We start from the raw sequence: 13,902 nt of genomic DNA on the forward strand, positions 1-13,902 counted from the left end.
TGTCTTCCCCAGGCGTCTTGGATGCAGAACGTGATTCACGGGCTTCCTGGGTCGTTGCAGCGGAATCCTCGCCAGTATCATTGCCCTCCTCCTCATCTCTAAACGAGAGCTTGCTCTTAGCAAGCGGCTTCTTCTTCTTGGGTGGTCGTTCCGAGGAATTGCTCCCGGGCGTCAGCGCACTGTACTTGGTCCATTAGCAGAGGCCTTGGCTGGCAATGACGGAAAGAAACCTTTGACGCACCCGTCAGTCACATCGCCTGTTGAGGGTGTCACGCTTCTTGAATTACCGGTTGTGAATCGCCCTAAAGTCCTGTCTTGCGCCTCGCGCTCCTTCTGCTCTAGGACCTCTGCTTTCCGTTTGCGAAATTCATCAAGGTTGACCAGACCGACGGTTTGCGACTTCAGCAAATCCTCTGCCGAGAGGGTTTGGTTGGTGAAAGATCGCGGAGCCGACGTGCCACTCTGCTGCTCTTGCGGAGGAGGCATGGTTTCAGACAGACGCCTTCTGCGTTGCTTTCTACACAGACAGGCAGACTTGGATGCGTCGATCGCATCTGCGAGCTCGAAATGACGCTAACAGTTTATCCGCCGAGTCAGGCACGTGACAGCTCTGATTATGGCGGTGGTAACACAGCGTTTTGTAGACATGATAAACAAAATATCTGAGCAGATTATTATCACATTAATCTGTCTGAGATAGTTTCTGGCATTATATGTCTATCTTAGAATGTTTGTAATGTGGGAGTGGGCTTTTCTTTATGCTTCACTACTCTGTACCCGCAGTAACTAAATAAATAAATAAATTTCAAAAAGCCTGCTGTGCAAAGGAAACAACTCTCTCCTTTGTTTTCCTTTTTTCTAACATAATTATTTATTTTATGACTGCAAACCACGATGTTATTGACATCAGAAGGGTTGTTATTTTCATTTGGCATTTATTATCCCATCAAGGATTGCTGAAAAAGTGAACCAAGACGACCATGACAAAAACGATGTAAAAAACATAAGAAGGTGAATTTTTTTTTTAAAAAAAAAAACACTTTAATGTAGACATTGTGCTGGCAAAAGAATAAAAACAAATCTCAGTGACGTCTGCGATCGGATTCCTGTGAGCGCGGTGCGCAGTTACTGGCCAGTTGGTGGCACCTCCACGCTAAATTCTGGGGCTCTTAAAGCTCAAGCTCCCGCAGCCAAACTAGGGAACCAGCATCACGCCGCATAAACACCAACCCCACTGTTCTCTCAATTGAATGCCGCCGGCTTTCATTCAATATGGAGGAAGAAGACGATGATCTCTATGAGCCCGGTGACTCACTGCCCACTGCTCAGACGCAGAATGGCAACGGACAGCCAGACGCGCCCACTGAGAACCCAGCTGAGGAGGAGTTTGTAGAAGAGGAGGTTGAGGACGACGAGGTTTGTGTTGAAGTCTCCCACCATCTTTTTCACGATCACATTACTTAATTGACCGCAGGATGACTTCAACATTATCACTGAAGCTCCTGCAGACGCTGCGCCCGAGGTGTAAGTGAAGCATCTCCTTGAATCAGCTGCATAGGGAACAAAGACCTGACTACGGACAAGTGCGCATCCTCGCCATGCTACCCTGCGCAACGAGCCTCAGCGGTCGGCTTCAGTAGATTCGGCCGCTGCCGCGAAGCCCTCTACACCTTCCACTGCTCCCAAAGCCGAAGCTTCGCCTGCTGTTGCTACAGCAAAACCTGCCGCGCCATCAAAACCAGGGTCCGCCTATCCTCCGGTACACGCATCGACAATAGATGTCAATGCGAATCCTGTCCACCACGCTACGGGCAAACCGTTATTGTCCACCGATCTCGACTCAGATTTCCCAACGGAGGATGACAAGCCGTGGAGACGACCCGGCACAGACCTATCCGATTATTTCAATTATGGCTTCGACGAGTTTACGTGGGCAAGCTACTGTCTGAAGCAACAGGAACTACGGAAGGAGGTGAACGACCAGAAAAAGCAGTTGGAGGATATGCAAGCTTTCCTCAACATGGGTGGTCTTCCAGGCCTTCCTGGCGCGCCGCCTGGAGCTCCTACGTCAGGGCCCGGCCCAGCGCCTGGAGGTCTTCCGGGATTGCCGGGCATGCCGGACATGTCTCCTGAGATGATGCAGGGAATGCTGACGAGCATGATGGCTCAGGGATTGGATCCATCGTCAATGGATCCCATGTCATTCATGCAGCATGCTCAGGCCATGATGGGAGGCGCGCAGCCTGGCGCTGGCGGTCAACAGCAAGGCCAACCTGGTTTCTCCGGACAGCCGCAAGGACAGGGATTTGGAGGACAGGGGGGCAACCAGCAATCAATGGGCTTTAGTGGTGGTTACAATCAACAGGGAGGATTTGGCGCTGGCCGAGGCCGGGGCGGAGGAGGGAGACGATGGTGAATTCAAAAACACAACTGTTACATGTGATTCGTTTCATTTCGTTTCAGACAGGCGGCTTTCGGATGGGGTTTGGATAACATGGATGCTGGCGTTCGTGCAATATTGCAGTCAAATGAATCTGTCATAAGGCGTTCACTCTAGCCAAGTAGGATTTCTCGACTATCGTAGTCTTAATTTTTTTTTTGCAATTGCACCCAGATGAATGTCAGATCACAATAATTAGACGAGGAGGTTGAATATAGATGGAGGTATTGTTTACTAAATCCTAGATTTGACGAGACAGCAAATAGCCATGAAGTCGAAGTCGTTCACTTTTGGCAATATCAAAGCCCATTCACCAGGAAGATCAATTTATCAATCCACAGCTTCCGATGAATCCTCTATCTACTCCGTACTGACACTGTCGTGTTTTGGTCTAACCGCTTCGGATAGCCCTCGGCTTTTCCTCCCGTGACCGCCGGACATCGCGGTCTTGGCATTCTGGAAATTTCTCGCTCCCCGGAAAACAGAGCAGTCCAGATCTTCTTCCAGGTTGCTTGTTTCTTTGCTTCAGCTTTCTTCCCAGTTGCAACGATTCTCCGAGTGAGACTCAAGCACCTTATTTTTGCTATTCCGGACATCCTTCCCTGCAGCTCCTGCATCCCATTTCAGTTCCTCCATTGTCGCAATGGTATGTCATACCAGCTCCGTCCGGTTCGGCGGCAATTGAAGCTCCAGCTCCTTGTTGCCGCGTGACAATGCTGCTCAGTTTGCTTTACTTGCTTCCGTCTTGGAGCTCAATCTAACATGGACGTGCTCTATCTAGGCCCTTCGCAACATCAAGAACCTTGCTCCTCTCCTGGACCGTGTCCTGGTCCAGCGCATCAAGCCGGAGACCAAGACCGCCTCCGGTATCTTCCTCCCTGAGAGCAGCGTGAAGGAAATCAACCAGGCCAAGGTCCTCGCTGTTGGACCTGGTGCTCTGGACAAGAATGGCAACAAGATCCCCATGAACGTGGCTCCTGGCGACAAGGTGTTGATTCCTCAGGTGCGTTGCCTGCTGTCGCGGTTGTGGAATTGGGTTATACTGGGTGACTGAGGTGTAACCCATGCGAGAAATGATGCTGACTATTCTGATGTTTTGCAGTTTGGTGGCACCCCCGTCAAGGTTGGCGAGGAGGAGTACACCTTGTTCCGGGATTCTGAGTATGTCCAGCGAACTGTCTGCATCCCTTTGAGCGTCTGTTCTGACTGATTTGAATAGGATCCTAGCCAAGATCAACGAGTAAATGATCTTCCTTCGCCTTCACTTCCTATATGACTCCTTCCGTCGCGTTCGGGAACCGTCGACCGGACCGCACTGTACTATACCATGTAATATCACGAGCGCCGTCGCCATGCAGTAATAGAAAGGGGAAGGAAAAGCATAAAATTTTAAATAAAGGAGTTCGCCGGGAATCTTTTTTCCAAAGATTTTGGGATCAAGTTCTTGGTCTATGCGCGGAACGTTGCCTTCTTGAACACACGTCTCATGCGTCTACGTCTTTTCTATGTCGTCTTTATAGCGATTTTGCATATTCATTATTCTTCCATCGATGTATTTCTATATCTACCTATCTAGTCAGAAGATTGATGCGCCTTCAGCGCTCAGTCTGGGTAGCTGAGAGCAATCCCAGACATATGAATCTCCTCTCAACAGAACTTTCCATGGTTGATTGGCTCTTGTTATCGTTTCAAGTGTTCGACCCTGGCGCTTGTTCTGCTGCATACTACCACCCTGCCATGAGGATGGAGTGATCATGATCCTGATCTGCCAAGAAAACTGGTGAACGATGCGCGTGCCTATCAAGGTCCAGGACTGCGGCGGCCTTGCCGCTGTTCGGCGCCAAATTGCAGGACTGTCGCAGCGAATGAAACCGATTTACTGCAGGGCTGCAAGCACGCCTGTAATAAGGAATAAACAGGGTTCATCGCTTCAATTGACTTGGCTGAGTTTGCAACCTGAAACTTGAAACTAACTCCTTGCTGAAGTTGGAAACTTAAAATGCTGACTACTACCTCTGCTATAGTTAAATCTGTGTGCTATAATCCGTACAGCGCTACAGGTAGTTCCAGTCCCAGTTTGACCTCTTCTTACAGTTAAGATTAAACAAAAGCAAAATGCAACCTCTTGGCATTCTGTTGTGTGTTGAGAGCCATTGAATAGGTGCCTAGAATGTGAATGTATTTATTGTCGCCTTTTGCCTGGTCTTAGTAACATTCACTATATGTATTACCTGCATTCACGACAATACTCTCCTTGAATGTTATTGTTTCTGTGTCATATTCACTCTTTGAGCCTTACGAGACCTAAGTCTTTCTTACGGCCTTGATGGTCCAGTCCTTCGCTAGGCCTTGATCCTATTAGTTTGCAGCACCTGGCTCGTGTTTAGTTCTCTTTCTACATTGGAGCATCTTCATATTAGCTGTCTGTCATTCTTTTCTCGTCTTATTTGCTGCATTCGTTTTGGAATTTGTTGATTGCGTCTTTCTGCAAGAAAAGCAAGATGTTTGGATTCAAGTCCGCTACCTTGGCTGTTTGGATTCTCAGTCTTCTGGCAACATCACACGCCCACACTGTCATGACCACTCTTTTTGTCGATGGCGTCAATCAGGGCGATGGTGTTTGCATTCGCATGAACAAGAACGGTTCTACGTCCAATTTCTTCGTCAGTCCTGTCAGTAGCAAGGACGTTGCTTGTGGTAGGGAAAAGAGCACCGTTCCCTACTTTTGTTCTTTAAACATCGAAACTGACAAGCAAAAGGAATCGATGGAGAAATCGGCGTCGCAAGAGTCTGTCCAGCCAAGGCCTCGTCGATCCTGACCTTCGAGTTCCGCGAACATCCCGACAACGTGAGCTCTGCACCTCTCGATCCCTCACACAAGGGCCCCGCTGCGGTGTACTTGAAGAAGGTCGATTCCGCCATTGCCAGCAACAACGCCGCAGGAGACGGATGGTTTAAGATTGGGGAGTCCGTCTACGACGAGACGTCAGACACATGGGGCACGACGAAGATGATCGAGAACAATGGACACATCTCCGTTCAGATCCCGGAGGACATTGAGGGAGGGTACTATCTCGCGCGAACAGAGCTTCTGGCGCTTCACGCGGCGAGCTCGAATCCGCCCAATCCGCAGTTCTTTGTCGGCTGTGCGCAGCTCTTCATCCAGTCGAATGGGACCGCGAAGCCGTCTACTGTTCGCATCGACGAGGGTACCTACAACCTGTCCATGCCGGGATTGACCTACAATATCTGGGAAAAGCCGCTGTCCCTGCCGTATCCGATGGTTGGTCCGACTGTTTACAGAGCTGGCTCGGGGGCTAGCTCATCAGCAACCGCTCCCTCGGCAGCGAGTGTGACTGCTGTTTCTTCTACTGCTCCTGCTACCGTTACGCAGGTGGTAACTCCGTTACCAACTACCAGCGCGTCAAGTTCACAACAGAATGTCGGCTCATGTGGAGTTGTTATTGCGGAGGAGATCGAAAAACGAGACACTCTCGTCCAGACGGAAGGACTTAAACCAGAAGGATGCATCTTCGTCAATGGCAACTGGTGCGGTTTTGAGGTGCCTTCGTACACGGACCAAGACAGCTGCTGGGCTGTAAGTCTCTTCCTTTTACCTTACTCCATTAAAAAAAGGAAAAGAAATGTGACCAAGCTGACACCTGCGTACAAACAGTCATCGAACAACTGCTGGGCCCAATCTGATGACTGCTGGAACAAGACCCAACCCACGGGGTACAACCTCTGTCCGATCTGGCAGGCCAAATGTCGAGAGATCTCTAATGGGTGCGAGAACGGGACTTGGACGGGGCCTTCTCACCAGGGAGAGGACATGACTCCGTCGTGGCCGTCGTTGAGGGGGGAGTTGAAGATCTTTAACTGATTCATCGCATTTTTTGTCTCTGGATTGATTTGGCTACGGCTCGAATTTTGGTCAGGGTTATTATTATGTGCCTCTGGATGGATTATGATGGTTTCCGGTTTGAATTGAACCTGCAATGAAATGAAGTGAAGTGATGAGATGGACGAATGAACGAATGATGATAGACACGATTTGAATCGCTAGAAACTGCAGATGATAAAAACTTGCTTCTTGAAGGGCTTGCTTCTACGAGCTCAATCTAATCTACATAACCTAGCTATTCAGATCCATATCCATGTCCATATCAATATCTACATCCAGATCCAGCGCCCAGTCCAATTGCCAGTCTTGAACAATACACCTTTCCACACGGCGCAGGACTCTTTCTCCAACAATCTTTCCGAACAGATGTTCTCGCTCTGAGGGGTAGAGTTCGATGAATAGTGATAGTCCAGCTGGAGCTTGACCGGGCATCGACTCTCTAACGGTGGAAGCGTTGGTGGTGGTTGGAATATCTGGGAATATGCTGGAGTCAGTGGGCCCTGTGTCTTGTTTATTATCCCTCTGGTAAATTGTCTTCACTATCCCCAGCACCGTCTGCGCAGCGAACGGATTGAACCCGGCTCGACGGAGGAAGAGCTCCCATTGGGTTTCTTCGTCGAGGTAGGAGAAGCGGGAGAAGGATGATGGGAGGGATTCTTCCTTGGAATGGTCGCTGCTGATTGATGAGATCACTCCCGAAGAAGACTCTTCTGCTGGAGGAAATACCCCTGCAGTGCTGAGCGTGTGTTTCTGCGCGATAGAGCAGATCCAATCCACGAGCTCTGCCTCAGACGCTGGCACCAAGAGCGGAATCACGGTTGAAAACTGGCCAAGCAAGGCGCAAAAGGCTGTCAAAGATCGGATTGAAGAGAGGGTTTTAGGATCGGTTGCAATAGGCTCTGGCCGTGACTGTGACTTTGAATCTGGACTTGTCCTGTCAACGCCCGTGGCAGGACCTTTCCTGGTCTCCAGTACAGGCAAACGAATGAGGACGTAGATCAGTTCGTATCGCATGGCAACACGGGCAATTCGCTCTCGAAGAGGGGAGTCGAAACTAGTCGAGTTATCTGCTTTTGAGGAGGACGAAGCTTTCTTCTTGTGACCCGGAAGGTATACCTGCGTTGTTTCTTGGGACGTGGTCAATATGATTCCAGTTTGCGGTGAGACGATGATATCCGCTTCGTGTTCCTCTTCTTCAGTTATTATTTCTTTTGATCTGACACCACGATTCGAAAAGCTCGTATAATCTCTAAATATGAGTTTCGGAGCTGGCGATAAATTTTCAAGCCTCCGCACAAGATGGCGATCGGACTGTAAGAGCACAGCAGATACAATGAGCAGCAGAGGTGTCTTGAATTGATGCTCATTTTGGGGTACCAGAGGTGTCAAGTAATTATAATCAGGATCAGGATCAGGATCTGTTGGTATCTTTTCATTATCGTGAGTTTCATGAACCTGTCCTTGGATGGTAGAACTCTCTGTCGCCACACTATCAGACGGCGGTTTGTCAAAGTAGGGGCTGCTTTCAATTTTCCTTCTCTTCGTTTCTCTTCCTCTGGTCTCCATGAATGTGGACAGAGTGCCCAGAGTCGACATTGCTGATGAAAACATGAAGTTGGACTTCCCCATGTTACAGAATCTACCTCTGATCTGCTGGGAATCCGACCCTTCTCCGGATTCTCTGACAGTTATTTCTTTGTTGGCGTCTTTCTTTTGGCTTCCTTGATGAGTTTCTCTATCTTCTTCCAGGGGGTTGACGACAGAGTTTCTATGGACTAGACCTAGTCTCTTAGGGCTTGGCTCTTCAACAGACCTGCCCGGATCGAGGGATTCCATGTCGTCCGACTGTCGTCCATGTAATTCCTGCTCCGTTAATGGCAACGGAGAATTGCCAATCGTAGGAGCTGTCATGAGATCATTCGCAAGTGATTCCACGCAATCGTTATTCTGGCTAGCTTCGTTCGTGTTGACAGCTTTCATGCCCGATTGGAGAGACTCCAAAGATGGGTCGTGGTTCGTGTCTGTCCCCGAAAGACAAATTGTACCGGTTGAATTGTGGTACTGCATATCGCGTACAAAATACGGGCTAACACTAGGATAACCCTCCTTTGTTGATGTGGATATATTGAATTCTGGTGATAGAGACGGTACGCCTTCGCTGGTTTCCTGCCCAACAAGACTTAAGGACCTTCTTTTTGAGATAGTTTCCACAGCTTGCATTGCAACTGATACAAGTTCAGAAGGAGTGTTATCAACTTGCAGCGCAGCAGTAGTTGACGGAACTGTCTCTGGGGAAGTGTTGACGTCAATCTCTGCATGCTTCTCTGAGTCTCCCGAGGCCCGTGTATTATTATTGTTTTCCCATGCAGTTTCGGACGAGAAAGACGGGGTATTCGTGCGTGAAGTTTTCCTTTGCTCATCCTGACACCCTGATTGTGATCTCCCGTTGGCAGAAGGGACGCTGGAAAATTCATCCAATTTCTCCAGAGAAGGGTCACTATTCCTTGTGCAATTGTGTCTATCAAAATTAGATATGGATCCTGAAGACTCAATTGTCCCTGTTGATCGTCCTTCTGCCTCAGTTTTGTCTAGATCTGTACAAGGAAACTCGATGTTCGACGTCTGTGAAAGAGAAGCAGCCGGTGAGGAACGAACAGACGTCGTAAACTGGGTTTCTGGTTCGAGATAAAGGGGAGATATTGGTCTTGGAGGGCGATTCTAATCGAATGCAAGATTAGCTAGACGCAACAAATGGAAATAATAATAATAGCCCTTGATTCCTTACCTCGCTCAAATCCACTGCCCTGTTGAACAATTCTATTGTCTCCCTAGCGAAAGTCTTCTCATCAAGCAATCGCACTTCATGCAGCAATCGGAGGGTGTCCTTGGAGCAGTCCAGCTTCTCAGACTTCACTTCAGCCCAGATTTCGTCCGGTAGTTCCAAGAAGTAATCAGGAAAAGAAAGTCCCTCATCATTCTCAGTCTGCTCTTTCTCAAGGGGGAGGGGATCTGACAAGATTGTATCGAGAGAAGGCCGTTTGCCGAAATTAGCTATTTCATTTACGCATTCTGCTGTTAAGAGAGGAGATTCAAGCTTCAGATCGTTGACACGGCGATACTTTGAAAGAGACGCGTCCCATTCAGCGTCGGTGATACCACCACCACCAGACGCGATCTCTGCCAGAACAGACGATAGAAAAATCGCGGCATTTTTTCCCACTTCAAGCTTCTCTTTTCGCAGTTTATTCTCAATTGAATTCAGTGAGGCAGAGAAGTCCAGAATTGGTGCGTCTTGGGGATCTGAGAAGTCATGATTAACGCCTTCGACTTCAGGTAATGGAGTAGCAAGATCGATGGGATCAACTGCCTGATGATCAATGGCAATTCCGTGGAACCTGGCGTATTCTAGGAGAGATGTCCCGTGAGGACTGTCCATTTTTCGTCAAATAGCTCTTCTTGTCCTTCGAGGAAAAACTGTTTCCCTGTCTCGACATCATGGTCAGGTGTCAACGACAGGGGACTAGCCTTGATTCGGCGACGAGAAACCAACGCCAGAAACAGATTCAGCAGACTTGAGATTAACGATTCAGATGGAGAGATATCTGTTCATATATAGATTGAGTAGCATTAGGGTTTCAATTATTCTATTTTAGAACACAGCTTACTCTTTACCAGGAGAAAATGCAAGGATTTTGGATCATAGGCTATACAAACACTCGGGGTATAAAGGCAACAGCAAGACCAGATGATGCGAAGATGGAGGATGGATGATGAACAATTAGCTGCGGAAATTTGCCAGTTAATGGCTTATGCATCTTGACCCTGCTGTGCTCAATTCCCGTCTGTGAGAACTTGCCAGTTGAATGAAGAGCAGTCGCTTAAAAGCTATGCAGAATTATCACCTATTGCTGGGAACTTCAGGGACTAGCCCTTGTAGATAAATAATGAGACACATGATACATTCCAGGGAATATCGTACTAGAAATAAAGCTCATAAACAAAAGACACTCTTTGTAGTGACATTGTTGGATCATCATGAACAGTCATGCCTTTGCATTAAGTAAAAGGATGCTCACGGAAAGTCATAAAAGGCTGTTTATTCCCTTCTCTGCCGTTACAGCCATTGCGGAGAACGACAGAAGTTGGCCTCCTGATCGCGCGCAATTTTGTCGAGATGCCATCCGGATTTGTACCTCTTGTCCGACCCATTTTCCGGCAGTCGCCTTCTTCCTAGCCGGTAAGAGAAGGAGAAACCGCATTCTTGGTCGTGATACACGAACTGATAGCATCGAGGATGCTCTTCACAAGCTCTGCCACAGTCCTCAAATGACCGATAGGCTTGCTTTTCAAGAGCCGACATCTCTTCTTGGGGTTTTTGTCGATCGCCCTTTACCCCAGGCGCTCGATACATGGCATCGTCCGAGAGGTTATACCAGTCATCTCGCTCGGTAGTAAGATTGCGGTCCACAAAGTAGTCGTAAAGTTCGTACATGAGAAGGGGTTTCTGTATCACATTTATTCAGTCAATACGGCCAATTTGATAGAGTAATTGGTACATACCGTCACATCGAGCCGTTGCTGCTCAAATTGCCAAATAGCATCCACTTCGCCTGGGGTGACACCATGCATGGTGATAATAGGCTGGCACCAATGTCGAACCCCATTGTCAGGCCCTGGTCCGAAGGGGATGGTCGACGGCCTTTCTGCTTGGAGCATGGGCCAGCGCATGCTGAGTTCGATGCCCTTTTCCTTGAGAGCCCTCATGAGCACATAATCACCAAAATGTTCATGCATCATCAACACATCATAACGAGCCGCCAAGTCCGGGTCGTTATCGAGGACTTTGGATATCGCGGCGCCGGACAGGATAATGCCACTTCCTCCATGTGCAAATGCTTCGAAATTGGCATATGTTGGCGATCCGAGATAGAGGGGTTCCGATGGATCGAGACGCTTCAACCAGAGCAACAAATTCGACCAGACCAGGTAGGTGTCAGCCTCGACAAACACGTACCAGTCATGGCCTGGTCTCAGTTGCCACGACTTTTCCAACATGTGGATGAACTTGTATTTGTCCAGATTCCAGGCTGCATCTCCGGCGGTGGTTCTCAGGGATCGGATATCCAGGCCGTTGCGCTGGTATTCTTGCAAGGTCCGATAGTAGTGGAAGTCCGGGCTTGACTGTTTCACGGTGTCGCTGACATCCTGGAGCACATCATAGACATGGTACGGACCAAGTTCTTGCTCCAGATCAGAGAATATGAGAATGTCTTTGCAGCATTTCAAGGCCGTCAAGAGCTGAGTGGGGAGCCTATCATAAATGACATTTGCCCCTGTTTTCACGACAACGACGACATCTGGAGAATCCGCGATGGCAGCGCAGTGACGATCTGACTTCAACGGCAGCACTGTATTGTTCAAGGCAGGTTGTTTTGGCAACAGATTTGATCTGAGACCTGCAGGGGCATACAGAAACGCCACAAGGAATAGGAAAAGGAAGCATAGGCCTGTGCTGAATAGAAAGCGCTGATTTGGCGCGCGCAAGAGTACAACATTCATTAGGAAATTCCAATGTGTTGTTCCAGGAGATCCACCAAAGCGAGAAAGCAAGACATTTTTGCAGGACTCCGTTTTCCTTGAGGGATCTCAAGGCATAAAATCCTCAAAACAAAAATAGACCTCGTTAGGGCTCGATAGCTGTCATGGTGTCATTGGTACCTTTCTTCGTGTCTCCCAATGGGGGCCAGAAAGCGCTGGCCGCGACCTCGCTGTGTCACGGCGGCTAACGGGCGCCAACAGCACCAGACAAGTGACTGTGCCACCAACACGAGTCATGCCTAATACAATAATCTAACTTTTGGCGCAGGAAACAATTGTGTTGGGGGCCCCGGTGATAGATCATTTGTCTCTAATTGGTAGCTGCGCCGCAAGTAGCACCAACCCACACCAACCGTGAATGGTAATAGCGGTGTTCCGTATACAAGGACAACGATTAATAATGCAGAGAAGCCTGAAAAGTTGTTGAAATTACCATACATAGGGATATTTCACCCCTGAGAATACTACGCAGTATGTCGTGGGGTGTACCATGTACATCGCTTGGAGATTAATGCCTAAGTTAGTCACAACTGGGTAACCATAGCGAAGTCCTTTGAAAGACCCAGTATCTATCTTCTTCAAGACATTGGTAACCTGAATGTCATCATGAATGTTGTCCACCATAAAGCATTCTTGAGTTCGTCATGGCTTCCTCTGCTATAAATTTCCTCTTATTCGCTCTCTCTGTTTTTGTAGCGGTTGGTGGTGCCCAGAGCCCGATCACCTTTGTCAGCCCTCCTCCTGCAGGCCCCAACAGTGTCTATACGGACGACCCGGTTTTTGTCCTGGGATATATTTTGAAAATAGAATGGAAATCACAAACGTCTGATTTCATTTCCTTGGTGATGTACCAGCAGAGACCAAACGACACCTTTGAATACATTTTTCGTGAGTTCTCGAGTCATTGCTCTTCTAGCATCCATGATGCTAAGAATGGTGTCTATTAGAAAATGTCGCAGGCCTCACGTCCTATGAATGGACTATTGGAACGTCCAAAAATCTCTCCGAGTCGAACGTCTTTTTCGAAATTTTTATCAGCGGACAAACAGAACCCTCAGCCGTGAGCCATTATTTTAATCTCACAAAAGCAGCGGGCCTAGATTCAGAACCCTCGACTACGACATCAGGGACTAGCGTCCCATCTACAACTTCCACTTCCATATTGCTGACTAATACCACTTCTTCTACGGCGACCACTACGAGGGCAACTTCCAGCCCAACAGTCGCAGCCACATCCTCGGGGTTGAGCACAAGCGCGAAAGCGGGAATTGGGGTTGGGATCTCTCTGGCTGTCATTGCTGGCTGTCTTGCAGGGTTTTTCTTATTTCGACATTATGGACGAAAAGATGACAACGCCCCTCCTCCAGCGAGTGCAGTCCCTTATATGTTTACTCCGCCTGTTCACGAGCCGAAGGGAATGAGCATGGGGCCTCAATGGCCCGTGGCGTCTACACTATCATCGTCTGATGTTCGGAGAGACAAAAATACATCTCCTGTCGAAATGCCTGCCGACCATCAAATATGATCTGGGAGATTAATAGGGATGAACAGGCCCAGATTCTCCCTTAGAGTCTTTTTCAAACGTCTTCTCAGCAGTCTAGTCTCCTGATTTGGATCCACAAACATGTATGTATGGAGTACTATATGCATGTGATAACTAATGGTTATTATGGAAGAATCAAGAATGAAAATTGGCAGAATAAGTACATACGCATAGGTAAATGACTTAGGTAGCGTGTGACAAAGTTCATTTCCTTTCATCGTTCGCTATAAACAGGTCCAATTTGCGTATAACAGGCACTGTAGCACTGCTTCAGTAAAGAGAAACAACAAAAGAATAAAAAAAAAGGAAAAGGAATTATAATGAGCCAGCATGTCAAGACTGGCTTGCACTGGGCATAAATTCCCAATTTCTGGTCGAGATCGCAGTTATGTAGATCACGAAGGCTGGCTGTGGGCT

At 48.2% G+C, this 13,902-nt stretch overlaps 7 protein-coding genes across 7 annotated transcripts; 4 read left to right on the forward strand and 3 right to left on the reverse strand.

Annotated features, from left to right (window-relative positions):
• Positions 1–486, reverse strand: T310_1868 (uncharacterized protein; the record flags this gene model as incomplete). Its single annotated transcript, XM_013475214.1, has 2 exons — positions 1–179; positions 242–486. Coding segments are annotated over 2 exons (424 nt in total), but the record flags the coding sequence as incomplete, so codon positions are not given.
• Positions 487–1,272: 786 nt separating this feature from the next.
• T310_1869 (uncharacterized protein) lies at positions 1,273–2,416 on the forward strand (the record flags this gene model as incomplete). Its single annotated transcript, XM_013475215.1, has 3 exons — positions 1,273–1,416; positions 1,475–1,524; positions 1,585–2,416. The coding sequence occupies 3 exons, from the start codon at positions 1,273–1,275 to the stop codon at positions 2,414–2,416; spliced, it is 1,026 nt and encodes a 341-aa protein (XP_013330669.1).
• A 667-nt stretch (positions 2,417–3,083) lies between these two features.
• On the forward strand, positions 3,084–3,684 carry T310_1870 (Chaperonin; the record flags this gene model as incomplete). Its single annotated transcript, XM_013475216.1, has 4 exons — positions 3,084–3,086; positions 3,222–3,443; positions 3,543–3,601; positions 3,660–3,684. 4 exons carry the CDS (start codon positions 3,084–3,086, stop codon positions 3,682–3,684), a joined length of 309 nt encoding a protein of 102 aa, XP_013330670.1.
• Positions 3,685–4,941: 1,257 nt separating this feature from the next.
• On the forward strand, positions 4,942–6,323 carry T310_1871 (endoglucanase; the record flags this gene model as incomplete). Its single annotated transcript, XM_013475217.1, has 3 exons — positions 4,942–5,137; positions 5,200–6,038; positions 6,117–6,323. The coding sequence occupies 3 exons, from the start codon at positions 4,942–4,944 to the stop codon at positions 6,321–6,323; spliced, it is 1,242 nt and encodes a 413-aa protein (XP_013330671.1).
• Positions 6,324–6,575: 252 nt separating this feature from the next.
• Positions 6,576–9,780, reverse strand: T310_1872 (uncharacterized protein; the record flags this gene model as incomplete). The annotated part of the gene is made up of 2 exons (XM_013475218.1): positions 6,576–9,062; positions 9,130–9,780. 2 exons carry the CDS (start codon positions 9,778–9,780, stop codon positions 6,576–6,578), a joined length of 3,138 nt encoding a protein of 1,045 aa, XP_013330672.1.
• A 678-nt stretch (positions 9,781–10,458) lies between these two features.
• On the reverse strand, positions 10,459–11,903 carry T310_1873 (uncharacterized protein; the record flags this gene model as incomplete). The annotated part of the gene is made up of 2 exons (XM_013475219.1): positions 10,459–10,848; positions 10,905–11,903. The coding sequence occupies 2 exons, from the start codon at positions 11,901–11,903 to the stop codon at positions 10,459–10,461; spliced, it is 1,389 nt and encodes a 462-aa protein (XP_013330673.1).
• Positions 11,904–12,586: 683 nt separating this feature from the next.
• On the forward strand, positions 12,587–13,467 carry T310_1874 (uncharacterized protein; the record flags this gene model as incomplete). Its single annotated transcript, XM_013475220.1, has 2 exons — positions 12,587–12,830; positions 12,902–13,467. 2 exons carry the CDS (start codon positions 12,587–12,589, stop codon positions 13,465–13,467), a joined length of 810 nt encoding a protein of 269 aa, XP_013330674.1.
• Positions 13,468–13,902: the final 435 nt, after the last annotated feature.

The sequence above is a fragment of the Rasamsonia emersonii genome (assembly GCF_000968595.1).
Source record: "Rasamsonia emersonii CBS 393.64 chromosome Unknown ctg1118621760005, whole genome shotgun sequence".
NCBI classification, from domain to species: domain Eukaryota; kingdom Fungi; phylum Ascomycota; class Eurotiomycetes; order Eurotiales; family Trichocomaceae; genus Rasamsonia; species Rasamsonia emersonii.